The sequence below is a fragment of the Salmo trutta genome, chromosome 2, assembly GCF_901001165.1.
Source record: "Salmo trutta chromosome 2, fSalTru1.1, whole genome shotgun sequence".
NCBI lineage: Eukaryota > Metazoa > Chordata > Actinopteri > Salmoniformes > Salmonidae > Salmo > Salmo trutta.
Window position 1 is genome coordinate 41,758,154 of NC_042958.1, and position 27,790 is coordinate 41,785,943.

Below are 27,790 nucleotides of genomic sequence, written 5' to 3' on the forward strand. Positions count from 1 at the left end.
TGTTGTATCACAACCATTGAGTTAAATGTGTTGTACATCAGTTGTACAACCTGAGTGTGTATGGTGCCCTCTGTGGTGCAGTACTGTGCTGCTCTGAGAGGGGGCAGTAGAGGACGCCTGTTTTGTTGTACTACAGTACTGCCGCTGTGACTGGTAAGGTGGTTACCTGACTTACCTGTCATCTCTGGAGCTGTCTCCGCCTCGCTCCATGTGTAGCCTGAATCTGGAGCTGCTTGACTTACGTCTGAATGTACAGCAGAGAGGGTTAGGGAGGCAAACATTATATTAGTAGAGGTCTGCTGGCTAAGACGGTTGACAAAAGTTGGGCTTAGTTCCATTTCAGTTCTGAATTCCAATATATTTGAAATACATTGGACACAGGACACTTATAGACAAGTGACATGTATTGAAATGGGTCTTGACCACTAATCTGGTATACAGTACCAGTCAAAAGTTTGGACACACCTACTCATTCAAAGGTTTTTCTTTATTTTTACTATTTTCTACATTGTAGAATAATAGTAAAGACATCAAAACTATGAAATAACGTATATTGAATCATGTAGTAACCAAAAAAGTGTTAAATAAATCAAAATATATTTTATATTTGAGATTCTTCAGAATTTCAACCCTTTGCTTTGATGACAGCTTTACACACTCTTGGCATTCTCTCAACCAGCTTCATGAGGTAGTCACCTGGAATGCATTTAAATTAACAGGTGTGCCTTGTTAAGTTAATTTGTGGAATTTCTTTCCTTCTTAATGCATTTGAGCCAATCAGTTGTGTTGTGACAAGGTAGGGGTGGAATACAGAAGATAGCCCTATTTGGTAAAATACCATATTATGGCAAGAACAGCTGAAATACGCAAAGAGAAATGACAGTCCATTACTTTAGGACATGAAGGTCAGTCAATGCAGAAAATTTCAAGAACTTTTAAGATTTCTTCAAGTGCAGTCGCTAAAACCATCAGGCGCAATGATGAAACTGGCTCTCATGAGGACCGCCACAGGAAAGGAAGTCCCAGAGTTACCTCTGCTGCAGAGGATAAGTTCATTACAGTTAACGGCACCTCAGATTGCAGCCCAAATAAATGCTTCACAGAGGTCAAGTAACAGACCCATCTCAACATCAACTGTTCAGAGGAGACTGCGTGAATCAGGCTTTCATGGTTGAATTGCTGCAAAGAAACCACTACTAAAGGACACCAATAAGAAGAAGAGACTTGCTTGGGCCAAGAAACATGAGCAATGGACATTAGAACGGGGATATCTGTCCTTTGGTCTGAACCCAAATGTAAAATTTTTGGTTCCAACCGCTGTGTCTTTGTGAGATGCAGAGTAGATAAATGGATGATCTCTGCGTGTGGCGTTCCCACCGTGAAGCATGGAGGAGGTGTGATGGTGTAGGGGTGCTTTGCTGGTGAAACTGTCAGTGATTTATTTAGAATTCAAAGCACACTTAGCCAGCATGGCTACCACAGCATTCTGCAGCGATATGCCATCCCATCTGGTTTGGGCTTAGTGGGACTATCATTTGTTTTTCAACAGGACAATGACCCAACACACCTCCAGGCTGTGTAAGAGCTATTTGACCAAGAAGGAGAGTGATGGAGTGCTGCATCAGATGACCTGGTCTCCACATTCACCCGACCTCAACCCAACTGAGATGGTTTGGGATGAGTTGGGCCGCAGAGTGAAGGAAAAACAGTCAACAAGTGCTCAGCATATGTGGGAACTCCTCCAAGACTGCTGGAAAAGCATTCCTCGTGATGCTGGTTGAGAGAATTCCAAGAGAGTGCAAAGCTGTCATCAAGGCAAAGCGTGGCTACTTTGAAGAATCTCAAATATAAAATATATTTTGATTTGCTTAACACTTTTTTGGTTACTACATGATTCCATATGTGTTATTTCATAGTTTTGATGTCTTCACTATTATTCTACAATGTGGAAAATAGTAAAAATAAAGATCAACTATTGAATGAGTAGGTGTGTCCAAACTTTTGATTGGTAGTGTGGTACTGTGTTAAAAGCCAACACGCAGAATACAATAACTAGATGGGCTGATACTGTGAAACGTTTTACAACGGTGTATTATTAAGATACTTTAATCAACTTAGTTTAGGATTTACAGATTATGACCAATCTTAGCAGAACGTTAACTAGATTGGTTTTGTATTGTTTAAATGTATTTACTGTTTGTTATGATGTATTTATGATCTGTTAAAGTATTCTTATTTAGAAGGAATGATTTTCCTCGTCTTTAGTACCTGTTGGCCGTCTCGCTCCAGGGTACCAATCAGGTCGTGCGAAGGAAGGGGGCGGCCTATCCCTACGAGCCAAAGCTGAGAGGGGGAGGGGCAAGATTAGAACGTTGCGTTCATGATGGACAAGCAGTGTGATGATATGTTGTGATGTCATCACTCAATCTGACCAGTGCACCATGTGTTCTCTATAAAACAATAAAAAGCAGCATTATTAGTGAGGTATACACATGCTGCTCAATACTCATATAGGGCCAGTTAAAAAACATTAGAATCTTCGTTGATTTTAAACTAGGAGTAGAGTAGGCTAAATCTGTGTCTGGGGAACTGGCCCATTGTGTACATGGTACCAATGTAATATAAAATAGTTGGAGGTTGAAGGTTGTTTTGTGATATATAACACTAGATTGATGGTTGTTTTGTGATATATAACACTAAGTTGAAGGTTGTTTTGTGATATATAACACTAGGTTGAAGGTTGTTTTGTGATATATAACACGAGGTTGTTTCGTGATATATAACACTAGGGTGAAGGTTGATTTGTGATATATAACACTAGGGTGAAGATTGTTTTGTGATATATAACTCTAGGTTGAAGGTTGTTTTGTGATATATAACAGTAGGGTGAAGGTTGTTTTGTGATATATAACACTAGGTTGAAGGTTGTTTCGTGATATATAACACGCGGTTGTTTTGTGATATATAACACTAGGTTGAAGGTTGTTTTGTGATATATAACACTAGGTTGAAGGTTGTTTCGTGATATATAACACTAGGGTGAAGGTTGATTTGTGATATATAACACTAGGGTGAAGATTGTTTTGCGATATATAACTCTAGGTTGAAGGTTGTTTTGTGATATATAACACTAGGGTGAAAATTGTTTTGTGATATATAACACTAGGTTGAAGGTTGTTTTGTGATATATAACACTAGGGTAAAGGTTGTTTTGTGATATATAACACTAGGGTGAAGGTTGTTTTGTGATATATAACACTAGGTTGAAGGTTGTTTCATGATATATAACACTAGAGTGAAAATTGTTTTGTGATATATAACACTAGGTTGAAGGTTGTTTTGTGATATATAACACTAGGTTGAAGGTTGTTTTGTGATATATAACACTAGGTTGAAGGTTGTTTTGTGATATATAACACTAGGTTGAAGGTTGTTTTGTGATATGTAACACTAGGTTGAAGGTTGTTTTGTGATATATAACACTAGGTTGAAGGTAATTTCGTGATATATAACACGAGGTTGTTTCGTGATATGTAACACTAGGTTGAAGGTTGTTTTGTGATATATAACACTAGGTTGAAGATTGGTTTGTGATATATAACACTAGGTTGAAAATTGTTTTGTGATATATAGCACTAGGGTGAAGATTGTTTTGTGATATATAACACTAGGGTGAAGATTGTTTTGTGATATATAACACTAGGTTGAAGATTGTTTTGTGATATATAACACTAGGTTGAAGGTTGTTTCGTGATATATAACACGAGGTTGAAGGTTGTTTCGTGATATATAACACCAGGTTGACGGTTGTTTTGTGATATATAACACTAGGTTGAAGGTTGTTTCGTGATATATAACACGAGGTTGTTTCGTGATATGTAACACTAGGGTGAAGGTTGATTTGTGATATATAACACTAGGTTGAAGATTGTTTTGTGATATATAACACTAGGTTGAAGGTTGTTTTGTGATATATAACACTAGGTTGATTTGTGATATATAACACTAGGGTGAAGATTGTTTTGTGATATATAACACTAGGTTGAAGGTTGTTTTGTGATATATAACACTAGGTTGAAAGTTGATTTGTGATATATAACACTAGGTTGAAGGTTGTTTCGTGATATATAACACGAGGTTGAAGGTTGTTTCGTGATATATAACACCAGGTTGACGGTTGTTTTGTGATATATAACACTAGGTTGAAGGTTGTTTCGTGATATATAACACTAGGTTGAAGGTTGTTTCGTGATATATAACACGAGGTTGTTTCGTGATATGTAACACTAGGGTGAAGGTTGATTTGTGATATATAACACTAGGTTGAAGATTGTTTTGTGATATATAACACTAGGTTGAAGATTGTTTTGTGATATATAACACTAGGTTGAAGGTTGTTTTGTGATATATAACACTAGGTTGATTTGTGATATATAACACTAGGTTGAAGGATGTTTTGTGATATATAACACAAGGTTGAAGATTGTTTTGTGATATATAACACTAGGGTGAAGATTGTTTTGTGATATATAACACTAGGTTGAAGGTTGTTTTGTGATATATAACACTAGGTTGAAAGTTGATTTGTGATATATAACACTAGGTTGAAGGTTGTTTCGTGATATATAACACGAGGTTGAAGGTTGTTTCGTGATATATAACACCAGGTTGACGGTTGTTTTGTGATATATAACACTAGGTTGAAGGTTGTTTCGTGATATATAACACGAGGTTGTTTCGTGATATGTAACACTAGGGTGAAGGTTGATTTGTGATATATAACACTAGGTTGAAGATTGTTTTGTGATATATAACACTAGGTTGAAGGTTGTTTTGTGATATATAACACTAGGTTGATTTGTGATATATAACACTAGGTTGAAGGATGTTTTGTGATATATAACACAAGGTTGAAGATTGTTTTGTGATATATAACACTAGGGTGAAGGTTGTTTTGTGATATAACACGAGGGTGAAGATTGTTTTGTGATATATAACACTAGGTTGATTTGTGATATATAACACTAGCTTGAAGGTTGTTTTGTGATATATAACACTAGGTTGAAGCAGGGGCGGAAATCCCAGGGAGGACGGGGGGGACACGACCCCCCCATCCTGGGAAAAATATGATTTCTCCCCCCCCAATATATCACTGTAAACATAACTATGTAATTTAAATAACATGAATAATACGCAATGAAAGCAATTGTGCTGATTATAGACACTTAATAGCGCGTTTTTAAGTTTCAAAAGATTGCTACCCCCCCGCCCTTTGCCTCACAATGGTTTGATCCACTGCCAGTTCCTTAGTTGGCAAGGTAACAGAGGGTTCGTATCTACTGTCTGAAAGGCACTCAATGCACGTAACTGACGTGAGGTTATTCCAGTCAATCGCGCCTGGGTTCACACACACCCTAGCTGAATTTGCAGAGCTAGCGCGCAAATATTAACTATTAAGCTAGCTAGTACCTATTCCATTTATGTGGCGTCGTCAAAGATGGAATCTTTGCTATCGTCAATTTATTCCAAGATCAGCATGCATGTAAGTTAGTGCTTCAAAGTCCCTGTGATAAAGTTAGCGATTAACTGAACAGAACAACACTCTCTTCTACCATTGTTTTAAATATATTTAATGGTCTCGTTGCAAAAGCTAAATTGTCGCAAGGGAACTTTTATTTATTTATTTTATTTCACCTTTATTTAACCCGGGTAGCAAAGATTATAGCAAACACCACTGAATTGGTGCTCGCTAGCTTTGCAAATTCAGCTATTGTTGGAAGCCAGCCAATATGAAACAAACGATTAAAATTACAAAAGGTTGCAGCATATGTTGTGTAAATGGTGAACTCATACAGCTGTCAACTCTTGTCACTGCAATCCGTTTCACATTTGCTAGCTACCTTTTAGATCGAAGCCCATATAGAATGATAGAAGATAAGATGATAGAAGCCCATCTCCTACTGTAAATAACCTACACACTGTGTGTGTGTAGCCAGCCAGGTAGAAAAATGGCAGAAAAAAGACGGACATCAGAGTATTTTTCAGTACACCAAAACGCAAAGTAAGAACCCTAGTAGCCTAATATTTCAGACTAGTTGATAAAATGTTCATAAGAAAGAAGTGAAATGCTAATGGGAATGTTTCACAATGATGTCATTAAGCAGAGCAGGCAACAGATGGCACACAGACAGCAGAGTTGGGGACAGATATGCAGGGACAGACTGGCAGAGATAGGGAGTCTCAGGTAAGTTTGTTGAGTCTTTGTTTGGCAACATTATGAAAGGTTCTCAATTTTTTTTACTTGTAAAATAGGAACATAATTGGAAAATGCCATGGATACCCCCACTCTCAACTTAAACTGGTGACTGAACTAAGATTTGTTAAAGGCAATGGTATTGCTGTTGTGATTAGTTGTGTAGTTTTGGGTACCGGTAGTTAGGAGTACGGCAAACACCTTATTTCTTTGGTTCCTCAATATACATTTACCATATTACAATGTAAGCTATGTGTTACAGCACTACTTTTGGTGTCCCCCTCAGGAATTGCTCTTGAGAAAATGTCATGTAATTGTCCCCTCCAAAGTTGATATCAGATTTTCGCCCCTGGGTTGAAGGTTGTTTTGTGATATACAACACTAGGTTGAAGGTTGTTTTGTGATATATAACACCACGTTGAAGATTGTTTTGTGATTGTTGAACACTAGGGGTACATTTGACCTCCATCATCTAGGACGTGACAATGGTTAATAAAATCTCTCCATTTCTGCCCATTTTCTATGCACGGTCTTGCAGGCCTTCTCATACAGCTGCAACTGTATATGCATTTGTAAATCAAAACCTTTCTTGAGTTGGGCTCTGGGATGGTGCAACTGTTGAGAATGTGACCCGTTGGTTGTGTGGGGGAAAGGGTTGAGTGTGTATGAGTGTGTGGGTGTATGTGTGTATCCCACAACTGTTGAGAAGGAGTAAAAGTTGTTAGGGACAATATAGGATGATTCACAACAATTGTTTGCTAATATAATAATTGCTTGTAATTTTGATAATGGCGAGACTGGTGAGAGGTAAAATCCTTTTCATAAATTTCCTACATTACTACAAATATTAGTAGCTAATTATGGGAAATAAGCAACAGGATTCTTAAAATATTTATATATATTTTGATGGCTATATATAATCCAAATCGAGGTGAGGGTGATGGAAATGCAATTGGCGGTTGATCTACTTCTGTTCTGTAAATGGCACTGTGTGCTCTTTTCAAAGGATGGATCCCAGTCTTTTCAGGGCTATGGGATACGGGGGGTCGGGGGTGGTCTGCCGGGCATTGGGATGACAACCCAACTCGGGATGAGGAGGGCTTTTAGATGGTGGAATAGTGGGGACCAATTGGAGGTTTACTTAGTAGCAATGCAAATATCATGGTACTTCCGCCGAAGTCGGCTCCTCTCCTTGTTCGTTCGGCGGTCGAAGTCACCGGCTTTCTAGCCATCGCCGCTCCATTTTTCCATTGTTCCATTTGTTTTGTCTTGTTCCCTGCACACCTGGTTTACATTCCCTAATCACACTGCATGCATTTAGTCCTCTGTTCCCCCCAGGTCTTTGAATGGAATTGTTTTTGTTACGTGTTTCGTGTTACGCGCCAGGCTGGTTTTTCCCCTGTATTCCGTGGTATTTTACGAAGGATGTTTAATTGTTAAACATTTGCTTATTTTTGTGACTGTTTCGCGCCTTGCACTTTTTACCTTTGGCTGGAGGTTTTGGCACAGTGACGTCTGTCTGTTTTATTGCCTCTGCCTTAATAAAGTGTGCGCCTGTTCACAACTCTCTGCTCTCCTGCACCTGACTTCTCCACCAGTAGCGCACAACCTTGACAGAATTCCACACCACCCATTGAGTCAGCAGGAGCAGGTACCCCGGTCAGAGGAGTCGAGGAGCGCGTCCGGGCACACTCGGCAATGCTGCAACATCTCGGTGCCATGATGGATCACATTGTCCAGACCATGGACTGCTGGGAGAGACAGGAAGTCTCTCCAGCGCCTCGACCAGCACAACCGGGGTTACCTCTACCCGTCCATCCTGAATCCAGTCCCAGTGGGATGCGTCTCTCCCTTCCCAGGGAGTATGATGGGACGGCAGCACGGTGCCAGGGGTTCCTATTACAGCTGGACCTATACCTGACCACCGTTCACCCAGCTCCCTCGGGAAAAGAGAGAGTGTCCGCCCTCGTCTCATGCCTCTCGGGGAGAGCTCTGGAGTGGGCAAACGCCATGTGGGGAGAAGGAGACGCGGCGTTGGACCACTTTGAGGAGTTCACCCGCCGCTTCCGGGCCGTCTTCGACCATCCACCCGAGGGTAGAGCGGCGGGGGAACAGCTCTTCCACTTGAGGCATGGGACGAGGAGTGCCCAGGAGTTCGCCCTGGAATTCCGGACCCTGGCTGGCAGAGCAGGATGGAACGACAGGGCCCTTATCGACCACTACCGATGCAGCCTGCCCGAGGACGTCCGACGGGAGTTGGCCTGCAGGGGTGCCACCATCACTTTTGACCAACTGGTGGATATGTCCATTTGGTTGGATAACCTGCTGGTCAACCGCGGACATCCAGAGAGGGCTCTGTCGGTTCCATCTTCCAGCACCCCCGCTCCAGTGCCCATGGAGCTGGGAGGGGCTGCGCTTAGGGAGGCTGGAGGAGGGGCCTTCACATGCACCATCTGTGGCCACAGAGGGCACACTGCCGGTCGGTGCAGGGTTGGTCCCTCTGGGAGTTGAGGCAGCAGGCGGAGCACTCTGGCGTCACCCAGGTGAGTCTGCACCACTCTCATCCAGAGTCCTCTGTTGTCCACTTGTTTGTACCTGTTTGTTTTCCCCGCATTCCCAGCATAAGGCACTCGTCGATTCAGGCGCGGCTGGGAATTTTATCGACAGAGCGTTCGCCATTAGTTTAGGGATCCCCATTATTCCTGTGGTTAGACCTTTCCCGGTACACGCTCTGGATAGTCGACCATTAGGGTCCGGGCTAATCAGGGAAGCCACCATCTCCCTGGCCATGATGACGCAGGGGGGTCACGAGGAGAGAATCAGTCTCTTTGTTATTGACTCTCCTGCATTTCCCGTGGTACTAGGCCGTCCCTGGTTAGCTCGTCATGACCCCACCATTTCATGGCAACAGAGGGCTCTCACGGGGTGGTTGCGAGAGTGCTCGGGAAGGTGTGTAGGGGTTTCCATTGGTGCTACCATGGTGAAAAGTCCAGACCTGGTCTCCACCGTGTGCATCCCCCCAGAATATGCCGATTTGGCTCTAGAAGGCGACTCAATTACCACCCCATCGACAGGGGGATTGTGCGATAAATCTTCTGGTAAACGCTGCACTTCCCAGAAGTCAAGTGTATCGTGTAGACAATAAACAGATATGGCTTATTAACCTATACAGCCCAAATAATGATGATCCAAGCTTCTTTGAAAATATATATAAGAATTTATCAACTCTACAAGCAACACTAGACTCTATTATTATGGTGGGAGATTTTAATACGGTCTTAAATACCTCTATGGACCGGAAAGGAAATCACACTACAAATTATCATCCTTCAGGCACTTTAGGAAATCATGAATGTCATGGATATATTGGAATTAGTGGATATATGGAGACTTAAATATCCTGACCTAGTGAGATATACATGGCGGAGGCTTAATCAAGCTAGCCGTCTTGACTATTTTCTTATGCCATTCTCTCTGGCACCAAAAGTTAAAAAAGTGTTGATAGTGGACAGAATGCGGTCGGATCATCACATAATTGGCATATATATTACTTTTACAGAATTTCCAAGTGGGCGAGGATATTGGAAATTTAATCAAAGCCTACTAGATGATAAATTGTTTAGAACTAGGACAGAATAATTTATAACTGACTTTTTCAGACATAACATAGGTACAGCAGATCCCCTTATTGTATGGGACACTTTTAAGTGTGCCTTTAGAGGCCATGCAATTCAGTACGCATCTATAAAACAAAAGCAATTTAGATCAAAAGAGTCCATATTAGCAAAGGAAATTGAAGGACTAACGGTACAGTTAGATAGCAATAAAAACTGGACCATAGAGGCTCAGAATTAGTTAGAGGAAAAACTAAAAGAAATGTAGGAACTTATTCAAGAAAGATCCAGTGTAATATATTATAAACATTAAAGTGAACTGGATGGATATGGGGAGAAATGCACAAAATTATTTTTCAATCTTCAGAATAGAAATGCTATCTATTTTATTAAAACTTGTTACAAATGATGGAGTCACGCATGATTCACCGAATGATATTTTGAAAGAGGAAGTAAAGTACTTTAAGAATGTTTTCGTGACAGTCTCCTCAATCTCCACTAACTGAAACTAATTGTATGGATTTTTTCCCTAATAATAATGTAATATTAACATCTGTACAGAAAGACTCATGTGAAGGCCAAATTACAGAGGAGGAACTTCTTGATGCAATTGGGGCCTTTAAGGATGGGAAAACTCCAGGGCTAGATGTCATACCAGTGGAAGTATACAAAACTTTTTTTTATATACTCAGAGGACCATTATTAGCATGTTTTAACCACTCCTATATAAAGGGTAGATTATCAGACATGCAACAAGAAGGTCTGATATCATTATTACTGAAGCAGGACCCAAATGGTATATATAAAGATCCAGTCCATTTAAAAAATTGGAGACCTCTTACACTTCGGTGTTGTGATGCAAAAATCCTAGCAAAATGCTTGGCGCATTGAATTAAAAAAGTATTTTCAGATATTATTCATGCTAATCAGACAGGATTTTTTACATGGACGATACATTGGAGATAATATAAGACAAGTACTGGAAACAATAGAATACTATGAAATATATGGGACACCAGGCCTGGTTTTCATAGCTGATTTTGAAAAGGCTTTTGATAAAGTACGACTGGAGTTTATATATAAATCCCTAGAATATTTTAATTTTGGGGAATCTCTTATAAAATGGGTTAAAATTATGTATAGTAACCCTAGTTGTAAAATAGTAAATAATGGCTACATCTCAGAATGTTTTAAACTATCTAGAGGAGTAAAACAAGGTTGTCCACTATCGGCATATCTATTTATTATTGCCATCGAAATGTTAGCTGTTAAAATTAGATCAAACAATAATATTAAGGGATTAGAAATCCGTGATTGTACGCTGATGATTCATGTTTTCATTTAAAACCACAATTATAATCTCTCCACGGCCTCATAGAGGTTATAGATACTTTGCTATCCTCTCTGGATTAAAACCAAATTATGATAAATTATGATTATGATTACGTATTGGATCACAAAAAATGCTAATTTTACATTGCTGTGTAGTTTACCAATTAAATGGTCTGACGGAGATGTGGACATACACGGTATACAAATCCCAAAAGAAAGAAATGATCTGACTCCAATACATTTTTATAGAAAGCAAAAATAGATAAGATCTTGCTACCATGGAAAGGAAAATACCTGTCTATTTGTGGAAAAATCACCCTGATTAACTCTTTAGTCATATCACAGTTTATCTATTTGCTTATGGTTTTGCCTGCACCTAGTGACCTGCTTTTTAAATTATATGAACAAAAAATATTCCATTTTATTTGGAACGGCGAGCCAGACAAAATTAAAAGGGCCTATTTATATAACGAATATGAATTCGGAGGGCAGAAATTATTAAATATTAAAGCATTAGACCTCTCACTAAAGGCATCAGGCATACAAAAGTTATACTTAAATCCAAACTAGTTCTCTAGTAAATTGGTAAGAATGTCTCATCCTATGTTCAAGAAGGGCCTTTTCCCCTTTATTCAGATTACACCTGCTCAATTTTGGTTGTTTGAAAAGGAAATAATCTACAAAATATCGTTATTTTTCAACAATCCTTACAAAGTTGGTTGCAATTTCAGTTTAATCCACCTGAAAAGACAGAACAAATAATATAACAAATGGTTAAACTCAAATATACAAATTAATAAAAAATATATATTTTTTGAAGAAATTTTTAAAAAAGGTATAATTTTTGTGAATGATATCATAACTAGGACAGGTGGAGTTATGTCACACATATAGCTAACACAGACATATGGAAATGTCTGCTCTACTCAAAATTACAACCAATTAATTGCAGCATTATCACAAAAATGGAAGAGGCAAGTAGAAGGGGAAAAAAGTAAGGAACTTGTATGTCGGCCCTGTATTAAAGAACATAAATGGTTAAAGAAAAGTGTGATAAATAAAAACATATACCAATTTCATTTAAGGACCAAAACATTGACAGCTGTGCCATATAAATTGCAAAATAGTTGGGAAGAGATTTTCGATGAACCCATTGCATGGCACATGATTTATGAATTGATACGCAAAACAACGCCGGATTCAAAACTTCGAATTTTTCAATTTAAATTACTATACAAAATTCTTGCCACCAATAGAATGTTATATATATATATATATATATATATATATATATATATGGGGGATACAATCTTCCCAGCTCTGCAGATTTTGCTGTGAGGAGGCAGTCATTAGATCATTTATATTGGTACTGTCCATATGTAGCTTGTTTTTGGTCACAGGTCCAGGAATGGCAGAAGAATTGCAACATTTACCTAGAACTAACACTGCAGATAGCACTACTGGGTAATTTGAAAAGCCATAGTCAATCAATCAACAATACAATAATTATTTTAGCAAAAATGTTTATTTTTAAATTTACAATCTGTAGAAGCTATGAGAATAGAAAGGTTCAATAATTTTGTGAAGCATCACTGCACAGTTGGAAAATATATGGCAAACAGAAATCCAAAATGTATGATGTTGAGAGATAGATGGGAGGGGTTGAATGGAGCTGAAGGATGGGACCAATAACAAGATAACCAATGTAAAACATACGGGGTCTGTAAAATATATATATAGGTTCAGAACTTTTGTGAAATAGCACAGTTACAAATAGAATGGACATCAGAAATAGAGGAAGGACTAAAAACAAACAAAATATAACTATTGTAAAATAGACTGTGTCTATAAAATGTGTATAAGATATATAAACTGAAGGTAGAAGCCTAAGTGTTTATTGGTTTACTCCAGTTGGGGGAAGGGTGGTAGGGTTTACGGGGAATAATAAAGGTATATTCTAAAAAAAAGTATTTATATCTATATAGGTATGTGTATGTATATATGTGTATGTCTATATAGGTATGTGTATGTATATATGTGTATATGTATGTCTATATAGGTATGTGTATGTGTATATGTATGTATATGTACAGTGGGGGGAAAAAAGTATTTGATTCCCTGCTGATTTTGTACGTTTGCCCACTTACAAAGAAATGATCAGTCTATAATTTTAACGGTAGGTTTATTTGAACAGTGAGACAGAATAACAACAAAAAAATCCAGAAAAAGGCATGTCAAAAATGTTATAAAATGATTTGCGTTTTAATGGAGGAAGTAAGTATTTGACCCCTCTGCAAAACATGACGAAGTACTTGGTGGCAAAACCCTTGTTGGCAATCACAGAGGTCAGACGTTTCTTGTAGTTGGCCACCAAGACTGGCTAGGCCACTCCAGGACCTTAATGGGCTTCTTCTTGAGCCACTCCTTTGTTGCCTTGGCTGTGTGTTTTGGGTCATTGTCATGCTGGAATACCCATCCACGACCCATTTTCAATGCCCTGGCTGAGGGAAGGAGGTTCTCACCCAAGATTTGACGTACATGGCCTCGTCCATCGTCCCTTTGATGCGGTGAAGTTGTCCTGTCCCCTTAGCAGAAAAACACCCCCAAAGCGTAATGTTTCCACCTCCATGTTTGACGGTGGAGATGGTGTCCTTGGGGTCATAGGCAGCATTCCTCCTCCTCCAAACACGGCGAGTTGAGTTGATGTCAAAGAGCTCCATTTTGGTCTCATCTGACCACAACACTTTCACCAGTTGTCCTCTGAATCATTCAGATGTTCACTGGCAAACTTCAGACGGGCATGTATATGTATTCTTGAGCAGGGGGACCTTGCGGGAACTGCAGGATTTCAGTCCTTCACGGCATAGTGTGTTACCAATTGTTTTCTTGGTGACTATGGTCCCAGCTGCCTTGAGATCATTGACAAGATCCCCCCGTGTAGTTCTGGGCTGATTCCTCATTGTTCTCATGATCATAGCAACCCCACGAGGTGAGATCTTGCATGGAGCCCCAGGCCGAGGGATATTGACAGTTCTTTTGTGTTTCTTCCATTTGCGAATAATCGCACCAAATGTTGTCACCTTCTCACCAAGCTGCTTGGCGATGGTCTTATAGCCCATTCCAGCCTTGTGTAGGTCTACAATCTCGTCCCTGACATTCTTGGAGAGCTCTTTGGTCTTGGCCATGGTGGAGAGTTTGGAATCTGATTGATTGATTGCTTCTGTGGACAGGTGTCTTTTATACAGGCAACAAGCTGCGGTTAGGAGCACTCCCTTTAAGAGTGTGCTCTTAATCTCAGCTCGTTACCTGTATAAAAGTCACCTGGGAGCCAGAAATCTTTCTGATTGAGAGGGGGTGTCACGTCCTGACCAGTATATAGTATATTTGGTTATTGTAGTTTGGTCAGGACGTGGCAGAGGGTAGTTGATGTATGTATTATGGGGTTTGTCACTGGTCTATGTCTGTGTTTCTATCTCTAGTTGATTGGGGTTGGACTCTCAATTGAAGGCAGGTGTGTTGAGTTGCCTTTGATTGGGAGTCCTATATAGTAGGGTGTGTTTGTCTTTGTTTTTCGTGGGTAGTTGTTTGAGAGCACTGCTTTTGTTGAGCCTGCTTCTCTGTTCCTGTCGTTAGTTTGTTTATTGTTTTTCCGTGGTGTTCGCATTTTTGTATAATAAACCCGCTGCGCTTTGGTCCCATTCTCTCTACGACGACAAGCATGACAGAACTACCCACCACAACAGGACCAAGCAGCGGAGGAAATCTGGCGAGGACCGGGGAACACGGCTGGTATAGGAGCCCGAGAGGCAGCCCCAAGAATTTTTTTTGTGGGGGCACAAGGGCAGTTTGGCGGGGCGAGGATGGAGCCCCAGGCCAGCTCCCCGTACCCTTTTTAGGCAGAGACGAACTGGACAGGTCCCGTGCTTTGGGGTGATGGGTACGGTGGCGAGGCCGAGCATTTTCAGGCCAGTACGCGCAGTACCAGCGCCCCGCATGTGCCAGGGGAAAGTGGGCATCCAGCCAGTAGGGGTGATGCCAGTCCTGCGCTCAAGACCGCCAGTGCGCCTCTACGGTCCAGTGTTCCCTGCTACACGCACGAGCCTTGAGGTGCGTGTCTCCGTCAGAGCCGCCCGCCAGTCAGGAGCTGCCAGAGCCGCCCGTTAGTCAGGAGCTGCCAGAGCCGCCCGTTAGTCAGGAGCTGCCAGAGCCGCCCGCTAGTCAGGAGCTGCCAGAGCCGCCCGCTAGTCAGGAGCTGCCAGAGCCGCCCGCTAGTCAGGAGCTGCCAGAGCCCCCCGCCTGTCAGGAGCTGCCAGAGCGGCCCGTCGGTCCGGAGCTGCCAGAGCGGCCCGTCGGTCCGGAGCTGCCAGAGCGGCCCGTCGGTCCGGAGCTGCCAGAGCGGCCCGTCGGTCCGGAGCTGCCAGAGCGGCCCGTCGGTCCGGAGCTGCCAGAGCGGCCCGTCTGCCCGGAGCTGCCAGAGCGGCCCGTCTGCCCGGAGCTGCCAGAGCGGCCCGTCTGCCCGGAGCTGCCAGAGCGGCCCGTCTGCCCGGAGCTGCCAGAGCGGCCCGTCTGCCCGGAGCTGCCAGAGCGGCCCGCCTGTCCGGAGCTGCCAGAGTGGCCCGCCGTGCCGGATCTGCCAGAGTGGCCCGCCAGCCGGGCGCAGAAAGGGTCGTCAGCCAGCCGGGCGCATTCATCGCCGCCCGCCAGCCGGGCGCAGCCAGGGTCGAGGTCAGGGGTGCCACTTAAGTGAACTACGTCAGGGATGGAGCAGAGTCCACGTCCCACACCTGAGCCGCCTCCCATATAGGTGGGTTGGGGAGGAGGGTGTAGCACTGTGCCGTCGTTGACGGCAGCCACCCTCCCTTCCCTCCCTTTTTGTTTAGTGGATTTTTCTGGTTGTTTTGGGGTTTTTCTGTGTTTTGTGTAGGTGCATTCCGGGGTCTGCACCTTTGGGGGGGGGGGGGGGGGGGGTGGTACTGTCACGTCCTGACCAGTATAGAGTATATTTGGTTATTGTAGTTTGGTCAGGACGTGTCTAGTTGATTGGGGTTGGACTCACAATTGAAGGCAGGTGTGTTGAGTTGCCTTTGATTGGGAGTCCTATATAGTAGGGTGTGTTTGTCTTAGTATTTCGTGGGTAGTTGTTTGAGAGCACTGCTTTTGTTGAGCCTGCTTCTCTGTTCCTGTCGTTAGTTTGTTTATTGTTTTTCCGTGGTGTTCGCATATATTTTTGTATAATAAATATGTTGAGCACGCAACCCGCTGCGCTTTGGTCCCATTCTCTCTACGACGACAAGCGTGACAGGGGGTCAAATACTTATTCCCTCATTAAAATGCAAATCAATTTTTAACATTTTTGACATGCGTTTTTCTGGATATTTTTGTTGTTATTCTGTCTCTCACTGTTCAAATAAACCTACCATTAAAATTATTGGCTGATCTTTCTTTATCAGTGGGCAAACGCACAAAATCAGCAGGGGATCAAATACTTTTCCCCCCACTGTATATATGTGTGTATGTATATCTATATAGGTATGTGTATGTAAATGTGTGTATATGTATGCCTATATAGGTATGTGTACGTATATATGTGTATATGTATGTCTATATAGGTATGTGTATGTGTATATGTATATCTATATAGGTATGTGTACGTATATATGTGAATATGTATGTCTATATAGGTATGTATATGTATATAGGTATGTGTGTGTATATATGTGTATATGTATGTCTATATAGGTATGTGTACGTATATATGTGTATATGTATGTCTATATAGGTATGTGTATGTATATATGTGTATATGTATATCTATATAGGTATGTGTATGTGTATATGTATATCTATATAGGTATGTGTATGTAAATATGTGTATATGTATGTCTATATAGGTATGTGTACGCAAATATGTGTATATGTATGTCTATATAGGTATGTGTATGTATATATGTGTATATGTATGTCTCTATATAGGTATGTGTGTGTATATATGTGTATAGGTGTGTCTATATAGGTATGTGTGTGTATATATGTATGTCTATATAGGTATGTGTATGTATATATGTGTATATGTATATCTATATAGGTATGTGTATGTAAATATGTGTATATGTATGTCTATATAGGTATGTATACGTATATATGTGTATATGTATGTCTATATAGGTATGTGTATGTGTATATGTATGTGTATATGTATATCTATATAGGTATGTGTATGTATATATGTGTATATGTATGTCTATATAGGTATGTGTACGTATATATGTGTATATGTATGTCTATATAGGTATGTGTACGTATATATGTGTATATGTATGTCTATATAGGTATGTGTATGTATATATGTGTATATGTATATCTATATAGGTATGTGTATGTGTATATGTATATCTATATAGGTATGTGTATGTAAATATGTGTATATGTATGTCTATATAGGTATGTGTACGCAAATATGTGTATATGTATGTCTATATAGGTATGTGTATATGTATGTCTCTATATAGGTATGTGTGTGTATATATGTGTATAGGTGTGTCTATATAGGTATGTGTGTGTATATATGTGTATATGTATATCTATATAGGTATGTGTATGTAAATATGTGTATATGTATGTCTATATAGGTATGTGTACGTATATATATGTATATCTATATAGGTATGTGTATGTATATATGTGTATGTATGTTTATATAGGTATGTTTATGTATATATGTCTATATGTATGTCTGTATAGGTATGTGTATGTAAATATGTGTATATGTATGTCTATATAGGTATGTGTACGTATATATATGTATATCTATATAGGTATGTGTATGTATATATGTGTATGTATGTCTATATAGGTATGTTTATGTATATATGTCTGTATAGGTATGTGTATGTATATATGTGTATATGTATGTCTATATAGGTATGTGTATGTAAATATGTGGATATGTATGTCTATATACAGTATCTCACAAAAGTGAGTACACCCCTCACATTTTTTTAAATATTTGAATATATCTTTTCATGTGACAACACTGAAGAAATGACAATTTGCTACAATGTAAAGTAGTGAGTGTACAGCTTGTATAACAGTGTAAATTTGCTGTCCCCTCAAAATAACACAACACACAGCCATTAATGTCTAAACCGCTAAACCGTGAAAATGTCCAAATTGTACTGTAAGTCGCTCTGGATAAGAGTGTCTGCTAAATGACTAAAATGTAAAAAATATGTGTATATGTATGTCTATATAGGTATGTGTGTGTATATATGTGTATGTCTATATAGGTATGTGTGTGTATATATGTCTATATGTGTATGTCTATATAGGTGTGTATATGTATGTCTATATAGGTATATAGGTGTGTGTGTATAAATGTGTATGTATATGCATGCATGCGTGTATGGATATGTATCATAAAAAAACACTAGGTTGCAGGCTGTTTTGTGATATAAAACTCCAGGTAAAACATTCTTTTGTGATATATAACACTATGTTGAAGGCTGTTTTGTGATATATAACACTAGACGACACTACAGTGGTAGGCTTGATTACCAACAACTAGGAGACGGTGAGGGCCCTCGGAGTGTGGTGTCAGGAAAATAACCTCACACTCAATGTCTACAAAACCAATTAGATGATCGCGGACTTCAGGAAACAGCAGAGGGAGTAGCCCCCTATCCACATCGACGGGACAGTAGTGGAGAAGGTGGGAAGTTTTAAGTTCCTCGGCGTACACATCACGGACAAACTGAAATGGTCCACCCACACAGATAGCATGGTGAAGAAGGCGCAACAGCACCTCTTCAACCTCAGGAGGCTGAAGAAATTTGGCTTGTCACCGAAAACACTCACAAACTTTTACAGATGCACAATTGAAAGCATCCTGTCGGGCTGTATCACTGCCTGGTACGGCAACTGCTCCGCCCACAACCGTAAGGCTCTCCAGAGGGTAGTGAGATCTGCACAACGCATCACCGGGGGCAAACTACCTGCCCTCCAGGACACCAACATCACCCGATGTCACAGGAAGGCCAAAAAGATAATCAAGGACAACAACCACCCAAGCCACTGCCTGTTCATCCCGTTATCATCCAGAAGGCGAGGTCAGTACAGGGGCATCAAAGCGGGGACCGAGAGACTGAAAAACAGCTTATTTCTCAAGGCCATCAGGCTGATAACACTAGGTTGAAGGATGTTTTGTGATATATAACACTAGGTTGTTTTGTGATATATAACACTAGGATGTTTTGTGATATAACACTAGGTTGAAGGATGTTTTGTGATGTATAACACTAGGTTGAAGGATATTTTGTGATATATAACACTAGGTTAAAGTTTGTTCTGTGATGTAAAACACTAAGTCGAAAATTGTTTTGTGTTATATAACACTTATTTGAATTATGATTTGTGATATATAACACTAGGTTGAAGGATGTTTTGTGATATATAACACCAGATTGAAGGTTGTTTTGTGATATATAACATTAGGTTGAAGGGTGATTTATGATATATAACACTAGGTTGTTTTGTGATATAAAACACTAGGTTGAAGGATGTTCTGTGATATATAACACTAGGTTGAAGGTTGTTTTGTGATATATAACACTAGGTTGAAGGATGTTTTGTGATATATAACACTAGGTTGAAGGATGTTTTGTGATATATAACACTAGGTTGAAGGATGTTTTGTGATATATAACACTAGGTTGAAGGATGTTTTGTGATATATAACACTAGGTTGAAGGATGTTTTGTGATATATAACACTAGGTTAAAGTTTGTTCTGTGATGAATAACACTAAGTCGAAAATTGTTTTGTGTTGTATAACATTTATCTGAAGGATGATTTGTGATATATAACTCTAGGATGAAGTTTGTTTTGTAATATATATTGATGTGTGTGTGTTTATTGATGTGTGTGTTTGTATTGATGTGTGTGTGTGTATTGATGATGTGTGTGTGTGTGTGTTGATGTGTGTGTATTAATGTATGTGTTTATATTGATGTGTGTGCTGATCTGTGTAGTGGTGTGTGTGTGTGTGTGTGTGTGTGTGTGTGTATTGATGTGTGTGTGTAATGTGCAAGGGTCATTAGAAAAAGAGAGTGGTCCCAGCAATTCAGTTTGATTAATCAATACAAACTCACTTTAAGTAACCGTACTCAGATATATTAAGTGCAACAAGATTCCTCAAAAGTTGTGAGTAATGACAGCAAGGTGGCTGCACACACTTACCGGGGCTGTTCTGTTGCTGCTGGTTCCTCTCTGCTGGGACCATCTGTACAACTCGGTTGAAAGCTAGAGAGAGAGAGAGAGAGAGAGAGAGAGAGAGAGAGAGAGAGAGAGAGAGAGAGAGAGAGAGAGAGAGAGAGAGGAGAGAGAGAGAGAGAGAGAGAGAGAGAGAGAGAGAGAGAGAGAGAGAGAGAGAGAGAGAGAGAGAGAGAGAGAGAGAGAGAGAGAGAGAGAGAGAGAGAGAGAGAGAGAGAGAGAGAGAGAGAGAGAGAGAGAGAGAGAGAGAGAGAGAGAGAGAGAGAGAGAGAGAGAGAGAGAGAGAGAGAGAGAGAGAGAGAGAGAGAGAGAGAGAGAGAGAGAGAGAGAGAGAGAGAGAGAGAGAGAGAGAGAGAGAGAGAGAGAGAGAGAGAGAGAGAGAGAGAGAGAGAGAGAGAGAGAGAGAGAGAGAGAGAGAGAGAGAGAGAGAGAGAGAGAGAGAGAGAGAGAGAGAGAGAGAGAGAGAGAGAGAGAGAGAGAGAGAGAGAGAGAGAGAGAGAGGAGAGAGAGAGAGAGGAGAGAGAGAGAGAGAGAGAGAGAGAGAGAGAGAGAGAGAGAGAGAGAGAGAGAGATCTCTTTATTTATTCTTTTGGAACATTTAGTTAGTGTAATGTTTACTGTTAATTTGTATTGTTTATTTCACTTTTGTTTATTATCTATTTCACCAGCTTTGGCAATGTTAACATACACTACGGTTCGAAAGTTTGGGGTCACTTAGAAATGTCCTTGTTTTTGAAAGAAAAACACATTTTTTTGTCCATTAAAATAACATCAAATTGATCAGAAATACAGTGTAGACATTGTTAATGTTGTAAATGGCTATTGTAGCTGGAAACGGCAGATTTTTAATGGAATATCTACATAGGCGTACAGAGGTCCATTATCAGCAACCATCACTCTTGTGTTCCAATGGCACGTTGTGTTAGCTTATCCAAGTTTATCATTTTAAAAGGCTAATTGATCATTAGAAAACCCTTTTGCAATTATGTTAGCACAGCTGAAAACTGTTGTTCTGATTAAAGAAGCAATAAAACAGGCCTTCTTTAGACTAGTTGAGTATCTGGAGCATCAGCATTTGTATGTTCAATTACAGGCTCATAATGGCCGGAAACAAAGAACTTTCTTCTGAAACTCGTCAGTCTATTCTTGTTCTGAGAAATGAAGGCTTTTCCATGAGAGAAATTGCAAAGAAACTGAAGATCTCGTACAACGCTGTGTTCTATTCCCATCACAGAACAGCGCAAACTGGCACTAACTAGAATAGTGGGAACAAGAACAGACTGACAAGTTTCAGAAGAAAGTTATTTGTTTCTAGCCATTTTGAGTATGTAATCAGGCCCCAACCTAATAACCTCATAACCCAGGGTGGCCCCTACCTATAACCCAGGGTGGCCCCTACCTATAACCCAGGGAGGCCCCTACCTAATAACCTCATAACCCAGGGAGGCCCCTACCTATAACTCAGGGAGGCCACTAACTATAACTCAGGGAGGCCCCTACCTATAACCCAGGGAGGCCCCTACCTATAATGCAGGGAGGCCTCTACCTATAACCCAGGGTGGCCCCTACCTATAACCCAGGGAAGCCCCTACCTAATAACCTCATAACCCAGGGAGGCCCCTACCTAAAACCCAGGGAGGCCCCTACCTATAACGAAGGGAGGCCCCTACCTATAACCCAGGGAGGCCTCTACCTATAACCCAGGGAGGCCTCTACCTATAACCCAGGGAGGCCTCTACCTATAACCCAGGGAGGCCCCTCCCTATAACCCAGGGAGGCCCCTCCCTATAACCCAGGAAGGCCCCAAGGCTGAGTTACTGTTAAGGGCTTTCTAAATCAAATGATTGATTGATGTGTTGGTGTCACGGCAGGTTTAGGGCTGGCTGTGTCCTAGCATAGGGTGAGTTGTGGGGGTGTGACGGCGGGTTTAAGGCTGGTTGTGTCCTAGCATTGGGGGTGTCTCCCTGCTGCCTCCGGTCTCACTACCTGTGTCTAGTCTGGGGGAAGGGGAGTGTCTAGGGTTGGGGTTAGGGTGGGTTGAGGGTTGAGCTCTGACCTGTCCCGGAGTGGTGGCCGGGGGCTGGTTGTCTCCTGATGGTAGGAGACCCAGCAGCCTCTGGTCTCCTTAGACCTGTACGCAGCAATACCAGCAGAGACAACGTCAGGGACTGAATCATATATATATATATATGTATGTATGTATGTATGTATGTATGTATGTATGTATGTATGTATGTATGTATGTATGTATGTATGTATGTATGTATGTATGTATGTATGTATGTATGTATGTATGTATGTATGTATGTATATATATAGAGAGAGAGATTGTCTGCATCCCAAATAGCGCCCTATTCCCTAAGTAGTGCACTATATAGGGGATATGGTGCTATTTAGGATGCATAGTTGTATTTCAAAGAAATGGACATAATGGCATGTGCTGTCCATTCCCATCAGATAACAATGTAGCAATAACAGACAGAGAAACCTTTAGAATATACATTAAATAATGAGGCTACATTGAACAACTAAAGCTATGCTCTATGTCTAATAAAAACATTAAGAAAACATCCCATTTAAAACATTTAGAAAACAGACGATATAAAAACCATAAGAAAACAGCCCATATAAAACATTAAGAAAACAGCCGTCATAAAACATAAAGAAAACAGCCCATATAAAAACATAAAGAAAACAGCCCATATAAAACAATATATAAAGCTAGCCAATGTTATATACATCCCATATAAAACTAGCCAATGTTATATACATCCCATATAAAACTAGCCAATGTTATATACATCCCATATAAAACTAGCCAATGTTATATACATCCCATATAAAACTAGCCAATGTTATATACATCCCATATAAAACTAGCCAATGTTATATACATCCCATATAAAACTAGCAAATGTTATATACATCCCATATAAAACTAGCCAATGTTATATACATCCCATATAAAACTAGCCAATGTTATATACATCCCATATAAAACTAGCCAATGTTATATACATCCCATATAAAACTAGCCAATGTTAAATACATCCCATATAAAGCCACTGTTATATACATCCCATATAAAACTAGTCACTGTTATAAACATCCCATATAAAACTAGCCACTGTTATATACATCCCATATAAAACTAGTCACTGTTATATACATCCCATATAAATCTAGCCACTGTTATATACATCCCATATAAAACTAGCCACTGTTATATACATCCCATATAAAACTAGCCACTGTTATATACATTCCATATAAAACTAGTCACTGTAAAACATCCCATATAAAACTAGTCACTTTAACATCCCATATAAAACCAGTCACTGTTATATACATACCATATAAAACTAGTCACTGTAAAACATCCCATTTAAAACTAGTCACTGTAAAACATCCCATATAATACTAGTCACTTTAAAACATCCCATATAAAACCAGTCACTGTTATATACATCCCATATACAACTAGTCACTGTAAAACATCCCATATAAAACTAGTCACTTTAAAACATCCCATATAAAACCAGTCACTGTTATATACATCCCATATAAAACTAGTCACTGTAAAACATCCCATATAAAACTAGTCACTGTAAAACATCCCATATAATACTAGTCACTTTAAAACATCCCATATAAAACCAGTCACTGTTATATACATCCCATATAAAACTAGTCACTGTTATAAACATCCCATATAAAACTAGCCACTGTTATATACATCCCATATAAAACTAGTCACTGTTATATACATCCCATATAAAACTAGCCACTGTTATATACATCCCATATAAAACTAGCCACTGTTATATACATCACATAAAAAACTAGCCACTGTTATATACATCCCATATAAAACTAGCCACTGTTATAAACATCCCATATAAAACTAGCCACTGTTATAAACATCCCATATAAAACTAGCCACTGTTATAAACATCCCATATAAAACTAGCCACTGTTATACACATCCCATATAAATCTAGCCACTGTAAAACATCCCATATAAACTAGCCACAGTTATATACATCCCATATAAAGCCACTGTTATATACATCCCATATAAAACTAGTCACTGTTATAAACATCCCATATAAAACTAGCCACTGTTATATACATCCCATATAAAACTAGTCACTGTTATATACATCCCATATAAAACTAGCCACTGTTATATACATCCCATATAAAACTAGCCACTGTTATATACATCCCATATAAAACTAGCCACTGTTATATACATCCCATATAAAACTAGTCACTGTAAAACATCCCATATAAAACTAGTCACTTTAACATCCCATATAAAACCAGTCACTGTTATATACATACCATATAAAACTAGTCACTGTAAAACATCCCATTTAAAACTAGTCACTGTAAAACATCCCATATAATACTAGTCACTTTAAAACATCCCATATAAAACCAGTCACTGTTATATACATCCCATATAAAACTAGTCACTGTAAAACATCCCATATAAAACTAGTCACTGTTATAAACATCCCATATAAAACTAGCCACTGTTATATACATCCCATATAAAACTAGTCACTGTTATATACATCCCATATAAAACTAGCCACTGTTATATACATCCCATATAAAACTAGCCACTGTTATATACATCACATAAAAAACTAGCCACTGTTATATACATCACATAAAAAACTAGCCACTGTTATATACATCCCATATAAAACTAGCCACTGTTATAAACATCCCATATAAAACTAGCCACTGTTATACACATCCCATATAAATCTAGCCACTGTAAAACATCCCATATAAACTAGCCACAGTTATATACATCCCATATAAAGCCACTGTTATATACATCCCATATAAAACTAGTCACTGTTATAAACATCCCATATAAAACTAGCCACTGTTATATACATCCCATATAAAACTAGCCACTGTTATATACATCCCATAAAAAACTAGCCACTGTTATAAACATCCCATATAAAACTAGCCACTGTTATATACATCCCATATAAAACTAGCCACTGTTATATACATCCCATATAAAACTAGCCACTGTTGTATACATCCCATATAAATCTAGCCACTGTAAAACATCCCATATAAACTAGCCACAGTTATATACATCCCATATAAAGCCACAGTTATATACATCCCATATAAAGCCACTGTTATATACATCCCATATAAAACTAGCCACTGTTATATACATCCCATAAAAAACTAGCCACTGTTATAAACATCCCATAAAAAACTAGCCACTGTTATATACATCCCATAAAAAGCTAGTCACTGTTATATACATCCCATATAAAACTAGCCACTGTTATATACATCCCATATAAAACTAGCCACTGTTATATACATACCATATAAAACTAGCCACTGTTATATACACCCCATTTAAAACTAGCCACTGTTATATACATTCCATATAAAACTAGTCACTGTAAAACATCCCATATAAAACTAGTCACTTTAACATCCCATATAAAACCAGTCACTGTTATATACATACCATATAAAACTAGTCACAGTAAAACATCCCATTTAAAACTAGTCACTGTAAAACATCCCATATAATACTAGTCACTTTAAAACATCCCATATAAAACCAGTCACTGTTATATACATCCCATATACAACTAGTCACTGTAAAACATCCCATATAAAACTAGTCACTTTAAAACATCCCATATAAAACCAGTCACTGTTATATACATCCCATATAAAACTAGTCACTGTAAAACATCCCATATAAAACTAGTCACTGTAAAACATCCCATATAATACTAGTCACTTTAAAACATCCCATATAAAACCAGTCACTGTTATATACATCCCATATAAAACTAGTCACTGTTATAAACATCCCATATAAAACTAGCCACTGTTATATACATCCCATATAAAACTAGTCACTGTTATATACATCCCATATAAAACTAGCCACTGTTATATACATCCCATATAAAACTAGCCACTGTTATATACATCACATAAAAAACTAGCCACTGTTATATACATCCCATATAAAACTAGCCACTGTTATAAACATCCCATATAAAACTAGCCACTGTTATACACATCCCATATAAATCTAGCCACTGTAAAACATCCCATATAAACTAGCCACAGTTATATACATCCCATATAAAGCCACTGTTATATACATCCCATATAAAACTAGTCACTGTTATAAACATCCCATATAAAACTAGCCACTGTTATATACATCCCATATAAAACTAGTCACTGTTATATACATCCCATATAAAACTAGCCACTGTTATATACATCCCATATAAAACTAGCCACTGTTATATACATCCCATATAAAACTAGCCACTGTTATATACATCCCATATAAAACTAGTCACTGTAAAACATCCCATATAAAACTAGTCACTTTAACATCCCATATAAAACCAGTCACTGTTATATACATACCATATAAAACTAGTCACTGTAAAACATCCCATTTAAAACTAGTCACTGTAAAACATCCCATATAATACTAGTCACTTTAAAACATCCCATATAAAACCAGTCACTGTTATATACATCCCATATAAAACTAGTCACTGTAAAACATCCCATATAAAACTAGTCACTGTTATAAACATCCCATATAAAACTAGCCACTGTTATATACATCCCATATAAAACTAGTCACTGTTATATACATCCCATATAAAACTAGCCACTGTTATATACATCCCATATAAAACTAGCCACTGTTATATACATCACATAAAAAACTAGCCACTGTTATATACATCCCATATAAAACTAGCCACTGTTATAAACATCCCATATAAAACTAGCCACTGTTATACACATCCCATATAAATCTAGCCACTGTAAAACATCCCATATAAACTAGCCACAGTTATATACATCCCATATAAAGCCACTGTTATATACATCCCATATAAAACTAGCCACTGTTATATACATACCATATAAACTAGCCACTGTTAAATACACCCCATTTAAAACTAGCCACTGTTATATACATTCCATATAAAACTAGTCACTGTAAAACATCCCATATAAAACTAGTCACTTTAACAACCCATATAAAACCAGTCACTGTTATATACATACCATATAAAACTAGTCACTGTAAAACATCCCATTTAAAACTAGTCACTGTAAAACATCCCATATAATACTAGTCACTTTAAAACATCCCATATAAAACCAGTCACTGTTATATACATCCCATATACAACTAGTCACTGTAAAACATCCCATATAAAACTAGTCACTTTAAAACATCCCATATAAAACCAGTCACTGTTATATCATCCAT

The 27,790-nt window shown here is 39.0% G+C and overlaps 1 protein-coding gene across 1 annotated transcript in view; it reads right to left on the reverse strand.

The window, feature by feature from the left end:
- The window catches only part of vit (vitrin), a gene marked incomplete in the record, with an annotated part of 88,944 nt that overhangs the window by 26,517 nt on the left and 34,637 nt on the right, over positions 1-27,790 (reverse strand). The window contains 4 exon segments of the mRNA XM_029702161.1: positions 176-244; positions 2,269-2,343; positions 20,434-20,496; positions 22,523-22,597. Of these exon segments, the coding sequence (XP_029558021.1) occupies positions 176-244; positions 2,269-2,343; positions 20,434-20,496; positions 22,523-22,597 (282 nt within the window).